Raw genomic sequence first — 9,268 nt, forward strand, 5'->3', positions numbered from 1 at the left:
TAGTGAGCTTGCATTACACAGAAGAGCAACAAGACCAAGTGAAGATGACAAAATAGGCTATGTAAAAAATAAGTTAAAAAGGGAATGGTTCTTTGATCATTTCATTAGAATGGTAATGAAGGAAAAAGGAAGATGGAAAGGCAAAATATAAAACATGTTCACTACTAAGAGCTGAAGTTTATTACAACAGACTCTGTATTGGTCAGTCCAGAAATGCAGCTTGTTCACCACACCTAGAAATTATCACAGATGTTATTATGTTTTTGGTAACACTTTCCTGCTTTGATATAACAGCTGTTCACCCATTTGCCTCTGATAAAACACCACCCTTTTGTTTCAAATACATGATCAGCCAGCACTTTTCTACTATTAGCATACAGAAGGTGAGTTAACATCTGGCTGATATGCAATTTAAGCTTTTTGGGTTGAAAATACACTATCAATGTATAAAGTTCATTTTCTGCCTCTCTAAGCATAATAACCCAAGGTAACCTGCAAAAACTTTACCCTGCCGATTAAATCCCAGAAAATTTGCTGCAGCAATAAAGTCAGAGTCCCTTACTATACCAGAAAACCATATATAATCAGCGTTTTAACAGTATATGCTCCTGCTTACTAATGTCAGTGTCTGCAGTGTCTGCTGGGCACCCCAGTGCTGATCACCTCCTCCATGTACCACCTGAAAAAAGGACATTGAATATGAACACCGCTCTTATTATAATTTTTATTTTAATCTTCAAAATTTTCATGGCAGCCAAAGTAGGTAACATTCTTACTAATCATTTGAGTAGATCTGCAGCCACTTGCCATTTGATTCTGTGCTGTAGAAAATGCTTCACTGCTCAAAGACAAATATGAAGTGGGCTCAAATTGGGGGAGGGGGGGGGGGCTTTACCTTAACAAAATGCAGGTATTTGGTTAATGCAAAGTTATAATTCAACCAAATAAGGAAAACGAAAGAGCAAGCAGCCAGGTACAACAAAATGACAGGCTGACCACATACATACACCAATACTTTTAGAACAGATTCATAAGATCAACAAAATGTACTCACTATGAAGTATGAGGAATTGCCCAACTATAGACTAGTTTATCTTCATCGGCAGGAACTTGGAAAGTGGTTAGGAATCACATGGAGAATGCAAAAAGACAAACTCAAAGCTAAAGCTACAATGAATCATTTCCAAGCAAAGAACTTTAGAAAGGCTTACATAATGCTAAGACCTTGATACTAGTGCCCATCCAAACAAACAGTTAGACCTATAAAAGTAAAAATATATGAACTTTTATTGGAGGAGACACACAGATAAGACCTAACCCAAAAGACCCTCTGTTTTAATTGAAGCAAAAGATGGGTTTGCCAAGTACAGACTTGAATACCTAAACTGTAAAAAAAATTCTGCATATATAATATATATATATATACACACACACACACACACACACATATATACACACACACACAATGTGTTGAAGCAAAGAGCCAGAGAAACAACCAGGTGTCTGCTAACTTTTAATAGTGGCAGTCAAAGCGCCATGTGTCAGATGTGATAGTTAAACCGTTTACAATCACATTATACATTATTTTGTGCCTTCAACCGAGATGTGTAAAATGTGTAAAAACTGGTCTTTGCCATTCACATGCATTTGAGGTAAAAATAAATTCTTTACCATCATTCTGAAAACCTAACACTTACCACATCCTCAAATTCTGCACAATATTCTGTGTCACAACACAAGTGACCAAAACTAGAGAACTCGTTATATCAGCTCTTCTAAAATGGGTTGGTGTTCTGGCACCGTTTGGTGCAGGTTTGGGAGCGGTGTCTGAAAAGCACATTGGTGGACTGGCGTGCAGCCTTGCTGTGAGAGGTGAATACACCTTTTGTGCATTTTAATGCATTTGACAGTGCAAGGAAATGAGAGGGCTAACTTAATGCAACACATTTCGTCCACTCAATGGTTCAGGTAGAAAGGAAAGCATCATAAAGCTTTTCTTTTTTTTTAAGACTAAAAGAGCTAGGAAAACACTCTCCAAATGCTCAATATATGTATTGGTCATTTTTGGATAACTGCTAAGATGATCTTCAGGACATTTCTGCCTTTAGGCTCCAAGGCCTTGTTCCCACAATATCAGAATGCACCACATAGTGTGATTAAAGCCTTAGGAATGAAGGTAACGGACAGCCTCCAATATGCACAGATACTATTGATAATGGGAGGGGGCTTGATTACAGGTGATTCTGGCATTCACATCAGATACTACTAACCCAAGTCTTCTGAATTGGTCCTGTTTTCATTCCCTTTTCATGTACCTGCCAATGAAGGACAAGCAACTGCTAATGAATCTAAACACCTGCCTACATTTTGCCTATGAAACACAGTTTTAAAATTAAAAAATTGTGAGCAGACAGGTTCTTGGCTACAGGACAATGTAATTTCTGCAATAAAATAAAATTAAATGCCTGAACATCTTACAGCTGCTTGTCATATTTCCCTGCCAGCACAAAGCTCCATTGGAGCTCCATCAACTTCTATGGGGTTTTCTACCTACATGTCCAGGTTTAGAACAGAGCCTCAGAGGTCTATAAGGTTCTAATGCACAGGCAGGGATAAGTACTAGTGGCTGTGATTTGTTAACTACGGTTTTAATGCACATGATTATATCGAAGGTGAATGTGGGATAGGAATGGCCATTCTTATATAAACCTGCTGGGTTTCATTTAGCAAATGACTAATAAAATGGCTAGTATTAACCACTTGCAAAAACGTAATCAAACCTGATGGGCTCTGCTATAGACAAAAGGAATATTTTGTTTTTACTTTTAAGTAACAGTGTGTGATTTCCAGTATTCTATTGCTGCTAATCAGAAAAATCTGCTGAATGTTCCAGCGGACCCTGTTATTTCCCCACACTATCATACAACCATAGGTAAAAAGAATCCTATTCATGGAGGAATATTCTATTAAACAAGAGGCCACAGCCAAATTTGGACCACCCTTAAGTTCATTTGGCCAGACTACAGGCATTTAACCATTACATATTCTTAAACAGTATGTGAGGTGTAAAACAAGCAATTTACACACACCTCTGTAACTAACCTGTGTGAATCTTTAAAATAATTTTTAGGCCCAGGCAGTATACAGGGCATCGACTTGCATCCAAAAAAAAAGTTCCTCCTGCTACTATGACATTCTACCGTCAAAGGATACAACTTCTGTGGGCAGTAAGGGTTCTGGCATTCAGTAAGAGAATGTAATGTAATGCGTTTTTACCTTTATTTGGCAAAAGAGGAACATCAAACTACAGCCTGGGGCAAGGAACACGGGGCTTAAAAGTGTAAACCTTTTAGACAGAAAATACATTATATATCTCACCAGACTTAAAGCGTACCTACACTCAGAATTTTCACTTCACCTAAAAGGGTAGAGACCCATTTTATGTAAGGTAAAAATATTTTTTTAGGTGCAACATCCTTTAAGAAAAAAAAAAAAGGGGGTGCAGCACCGCCCCCCAATTTTCAGCCGCTTAGGCAGTCGAGAATGAATGGGAGCGCAAAGCCTCCTGGGATACCTACATCAAGCATTCGGGGAGGCTCTTGGGCGCTCCTTCTTCACATGCCCGAGCATCTTGAGCATGGGCAGAAGAAGCCTTTTTGCTCAAACAGAAACATTTGCCGATCTCACACATGCTCAGTGAGATCTGCATTTTTTTTTAACCTACATCTCCCGATCTTGCCCCTGGGTCGGGTGATGTAGGATGAAGAACTCAAAAGAAAAGACGAAGATGGCGACGCCCGGAGCGCCAGCTCCAGAGACGACGGAGGACCAGATGCCGGACACCCCCCGGAGTGATCAGAGTACCCTAGGGGATAGAAGGTACGAATGTTTTTGTTTTGTTCTTTAATTTTGAGTATAGTTCCTCTTTAGGAACCTCATGTGCAACATTACAGCAATCAACTGCATGCAAAGAAATCTTAACAGATTTATTATTGTCATTTTACAAGGTGTCAAAATGTAAGGCATCTGAATAAGAATATCTGTCAGGGTTGCCTAAACCAACCTGAACTAAATTTTACAAACTAAGTAACAGTTTCTAATAGCAGCAGTGTTTTCTTTAATAGAAATTCCAACCAAACCGTTTCATACTTTACTTGTAATATAAGCTATGGATTTACCTAGGAAAAGTCATATTGTGGAGCCAGTCTTATGATATCAGCACTTTTCTGACTGCACATAGCTAGGCAGGCAGTGCATAGATTTTGTGGTTCAGCAATGAGCTTTTCCAAAGTCACCACGCTGCAACCTGCTAACTGGACTATGAATCAAAATCACCATCTCCAACCATAAGGACAACTTTCTTTTCATTCTTTAAACTTTACAAGAAAGATGAATAAAAGGAAGCTAAGATCAAAACTAAAATAAATGCACACACATATCTTCCTGTAATCGGACTACAATTACTCATGTAGGGCAAAGAGGTTATTTTAAATACCCCACACCTTACCAGCCAAATTAAAAAAAAAAGGAAAAGTTAGTTTACTTGGACCTGGAAACTCACACCTTATCCATACCTGAAAGTTTCAGATATTTTGCTCAGGAGAAGACAGTAACAGAAGTGGTGGGAAATAAACAAATCCCTCGCTTTGTCCTGGATGGGCATTGAAAAGCCTCTAAGACAATTTCCACAATAAGATCCCACTCTTTATAGGCAGGGCACTTTCCTACGGCCTTATTACAGCCTTAAGGATCAAACATTTATAAAGCACAATAATTTGCTTAACAGATCTGTTTATTGATTCACTTACATTGAGAATCTGAAGCAAGCAAAGACTAAATGAATGAATGTTCAAAAACGTAAAGGGGCACCTAGAAATTTTATATCATGAGCAACTAAAAGAAAGATTTATACAATACAAATATGTGGGCAAAATAATTTAAAGAGACCCTGTCATCTAAAATTTTCAAAGAATGCTACCCATAAACCGAGACTTTCAATACTTACCCTGACTGTAAGGTAAACAAGACTCCTGGAGCGTGATCTCCCGTGTCCTCAGTGTGAATGGCTTCTCCTGGTAACTTCCACAAATGAACAAGAAGTTAGCAGGAGGAATCACTCAGCACTGCAAGGGGCACAGAGATCAATAATCCCAGATCTATAGCACACAGAAGAGGTGGGTTACTTTGACAAGCTATTACGGTATATAGTGATATATGTATGTATGTTGTATCAGAATATTTAGCAAACAAAACATACAAGAACCTAAAACTCTTCAGCCATTGTTTACAGATGACACAGTTTTAGGAAAGCTGCAGGAAGGCTTTCCACAAGCTTTGAATTCCACAAATTTGAAAAAAAAATGTATGCTTTAACAAAAGCTCTGTAAATGCATACTGTACACACTGCTCTGATACAGCTGAAGCCCATGTGAACAGAGCCAGGAAATCTAACACTTTCTGCTATAAAGAAACAAATCCACCAAATAATATGTAGTTAATTCTTTAGAGTTGATATGCTTTGTAATAACAGGATTATGTTCAAGGTCAGCCAACAATTCTCTATGAATAAAAGAACTGGGAAAAGCCCTGGGCCTCCACTCATATTTGTGAGATATTGGAGGCCTTCCAGCATTTGTTACCATCTATACACACCAGGGCCTCACAGCTTGAACTCGCACCTTACTGTAGTCAATCCAGATTTTAGCAGGTAGAAGAGTTGTCATAACACATTACTTCCGTGCAGACCAGAAGATTCAGGTGGCATAATGCTGCATCCAAATGACTTTACATGAGAATAAAAGCACAGATAACTACCTTGTGTATGAGCAGCATTAGGACACAAGACGGCCTCTGGATTCAGCTATGTAAGTATAAGATCCCTGGTCATGCAGACAGCTGGGGAGCCATAGGTGGTTTTACCTGAATGTTTCAAATACAAACTTTATTGAATATGTAATTCTAGGATAAAGGTTATTTGATGAAGTTTTGTAAGTATTTTATATTGGTTTGGTGATTGGCAATCGGATGCTTAAGAAGTCGTTTGTTTGCTGCCTCCAAGTATTTCAACTGTTCATGAAATTTTGGGACCCGGCAGCTTTGTATGTTGATGGCCTGCTGAAAAAACATCTTCTTATAATCTCCATGAACACTACTCTGATGACCAAGTCAATACTAAAGTACTAAAGTCACCAAGCACATAAATCATGGAGGTGTGACAAGCCAGACCCTACAATCCCACAGGAACTGCAGACTAAGCCTCAGCTATCCACACACTACAGTGTGATCAATATCCAATACAAGGGCTATGAGCAGACAATGATCTCACATACCAAGCAGCAGTAAGATACTAAGCATTCCCTGGCTATACACAGCCCCAGCGGGTACTACCCTATAGACAAAACCCTGCTGAAACCACTTGGCACCCAAACCACGACATTGTGAGTAGACATTTCTTATAGACCGGAAAGAAAGACATCTGTGGAAGTTTGAAACATTGCTGTGCCAAAACTACAAGCAAACTAACATGATGTTCAGTTGCATTTGCTGTGTAAGGCATACAATAGTCCCATGCCCTGTGCAGCACATTTTATGTGGCACTATAAGCACACAATGGTCATGCACTATGCAAATAATAAAAGCTGCCCGAGCCCTAGCTGGCACTACTGTGATGACCAAGCTTCCATAATAACCAAGGGGGACATAATATATGCCACGACTTTCAACAGCCACTGCAGCAAAGACAAGAGATACAGACATATAAAACACAAAACAATTGTTTCCTATACACAAGACAACCTGCGGTTGTGGCCGTACCCAATGGTCATGTGACTCCCAGGACGGGTGAACATGTGTTTGGGCCTCAGCCGGCACCATTGTGATGACCAAACTTTTAGAATAAACAAGGGGCACATCATACATGCCAATGTGGTCTGGCAGTTATCCCAACACTGCAGTAAAGACATAGGGTACAGAGCTGTAGGACACCAAACAACTCTCCCCTATATGGCAAGACAACCTGCAGCTTCCATGCAGCCAACGGTCATGTGATCCCTGCCTCGGCTGGCACTACCCTGAGGCCCAGGATTTGCAGATAAGTAAGGAAGTTGTAGCATGCTCAGCTGTCCTAACACTACACAGACACCAAGTATGTACAAATAAGAGATAAAACCATATTCTCCCATATACAAGACACATGCAGCAGGTTACATGCATCCTATGGTCACAGGGGCTAGCTGTCATACTTCCCTATGATGGGCACAGGGACACTCACCCCACCTGGGCCCCAGCTGCCCCTATACTGCCCCCAGGCCTATGGGCACAGGGGCATCGTGTGTCCTATACCCCGAGGCAAGGTGCAGGCAGCTGCCCGGAAGCCTGGGCCTTGCACATACCGGGGAAGGCACGCTGGCACTTGCAGTGCCCCAGGTGAGGGCCGCTGGTGAAAGGGGTGACCCCCTCCAGAGCCGGCCACCAGGGAGGAGGAGCGGTGGGATGGGTGAGCCGAGGAGTAGGTGGGGGGTTCACGAGGACATCTGCCCTCCCTCCCCCTAGGGGGGTTGTCTACGATCCAGCCCTGGCTCATCACTTACCGCTCCGGCATCAGCACCGCTACCACCCTCCCTCCCCTCCGCCGATCCCGCAGCCGAACGAGCGCTGACGGCGGAGCGTCCTACCCACAATGGGCGGGTTCACATGGAGAGAAGTGGGTGGCCGTTAGTCCGGGGCTGACACAGGAAGGACGCTTCATGTGGCCTTTATTTTTGGGTGTTTTTGTGCCCGGTGCCCCCCCTCCCCCGCCTGTCACCGTGCCGGCCCGAGCCGCGCGCCAGCTGCCCGGAAGGACGGGAAGGCCTCAAGCCTGCGGCCTAGCTCTTACCTGGCCGCCACCGCCGCCGTGTTCGCTGTCATCGCTGCTGTTGCCGTGCTGCAGATACTCGCTCTGCCCGTCCACCTCCATGGCGGCCATTTCCTCCCTCTTGACGGGCTGCTCGGGAGCTGAGGGGACAAAAGAGACAAACACGACAGAGTCAGCGCCATTACTGGAGCCTCTGCGGGGTTCCCCCTCCTCTCTCCCCTGGCTCCGCTTCCCCCCTCCCTCACACATTTCTCACCACAAAGCTGCGCCCGGCCGTGTTTTCCGGCGAGCCGCGGGCGGGCGCCTATTTTACGTACCGGTCATTGTGTTTGTGGCAGGATTAAAGGAAAACAATCCCCGAGAAGAGAAAGAAAAAAAGCCAACAGGCCCGGGCAGGGCTGCGCAGGCCGCGGTGGCTTTATTGGACGCGTGACATGATTAGAGTATAATAATCACAGGCGCGCTGCGGACGGAGAGAACCAGGCGCGTTTTTTTTTTCCTATTTTGATTGACGGTGCGGGGAAACACAAAAGGTGGGGCTTGCAGCCAGTACGGGGGACGTGTGTCGTCAGACGTACGGAAGATCCGCCCCCGCTCTATGCTACTATTGGCGGAGGGGAGAACGTCGAGCGTCGCTGATTGGATGAGAGAAGTGCCATTCCATATCCGGGATTTTTTTTTTTTACCCTATTACGCGGGCTTCCTGTGAAGTTTGCGTGACGTGCGCGCTCACTGTGTTTACTATCGCAGACAATGAGCGGGAGGAAGAGCCGTGCCTGGGTTGAATTATAGCCGGCTGCAGGCCCGGTGTGCGCTCGTTGCCTGGGCCTCTTGGTGACTAGCGTGCTTTGGAACCGCGCACTTATGTGCCGTACGGCGGCGGCCATTTTGTTGTACGGACAGCAGCGTTCAGCCAGCCGCTTCCTGAGAACTTGTGACCCGCGTTCCTATGGAAGTGATAGGCTGAGTGTAGGTCCTGTCTACAAAATGGCGGCCACGGCTCTGTATGGGGGCAGATGCTCATTCTAACAGCGTGAAACACACCAAAGATGAAATATTAAAGCAGAACTCCATCTTATTTACTTAGGCCCATGATTGGAATGCTGGAGTCACGTATTAAAAGTTAACCTGTGTAACATAATAATAGTGCAGCCAAATTGTTCTATTTTATACATCTACCAGTACACAGCCTGTCATTGTACTACAATCTAATTAATAATTATTTGCTAGTGCTAGGCATAGGGACTTTTTTACATTTTGGATAGTGTAGGGAAAGGTTAAACCCCCAGCCTGTTTATTGCTGTATTGGTTGGGAAACGTCTCTTCATTTCCTTTCCCTGAATCACAACAGGAAGAGGGGGGGGGGGGGGGGCTTTTATTAAGTGTCCCCACAAAATGACTTCCTGTCAGCTC

At 43.4% G+C, this 9,268-nt stretch overlaps 1 protein-coding gene across 3 annotated transcripts in view; it reads right to left on the bottom strand.

The window, feature by feature from the left end:
• Positions 1-8,933, bottom strand: part of SP3 (Sp3 transcription factor) — a 19,725-nt gene extending 10,792 nt beyond the window's left edge. The window contains exons 1-3 of one of the 3 annotated variants that reach the window (XM_072418352.1): positions 8,173-8,933; positions 7,877-7,995; positions 617-679 (exon numbers count right to left, since the gene is read on the bottom strand). In XM_072418352.1, coding sequence (XP_072274453.1) covers positions 617-679; positions 7,877-7,995; positions 8,173-8,179 — 189 coding nt within the window. In that variant the 5' untranslated portion in view covers positions 8,180-8,933. Of the gene's footprint in view, positions 1-616; positions 680-7,876; positions 7,996-8,111 lie in introns of all 3 variants that reach the window. The other 2 variants (XM_072418353.1, XM_072418354.1) reach the window with 2 other exon arrangements.
• Between the last annotated feature and the right edge of the window lie 335 nt (positions 8,934-9,268).

Source organism: Pyxicephalus adspersus, chromosome 7, assembly GCF_032062135.1.
Source record: "Pyxicephalus adspersus chromosome 7, UCB_Pads_2.0, whole genome shotgun sequence".
Taxonomy (NCBI): domain Eukaryota; kingdom Metazoa; phylum Chordata; class Amphibia; order Anura; family Pyxicephalidae; genus Pyxicephalus; species Pyxicephalus adspersus.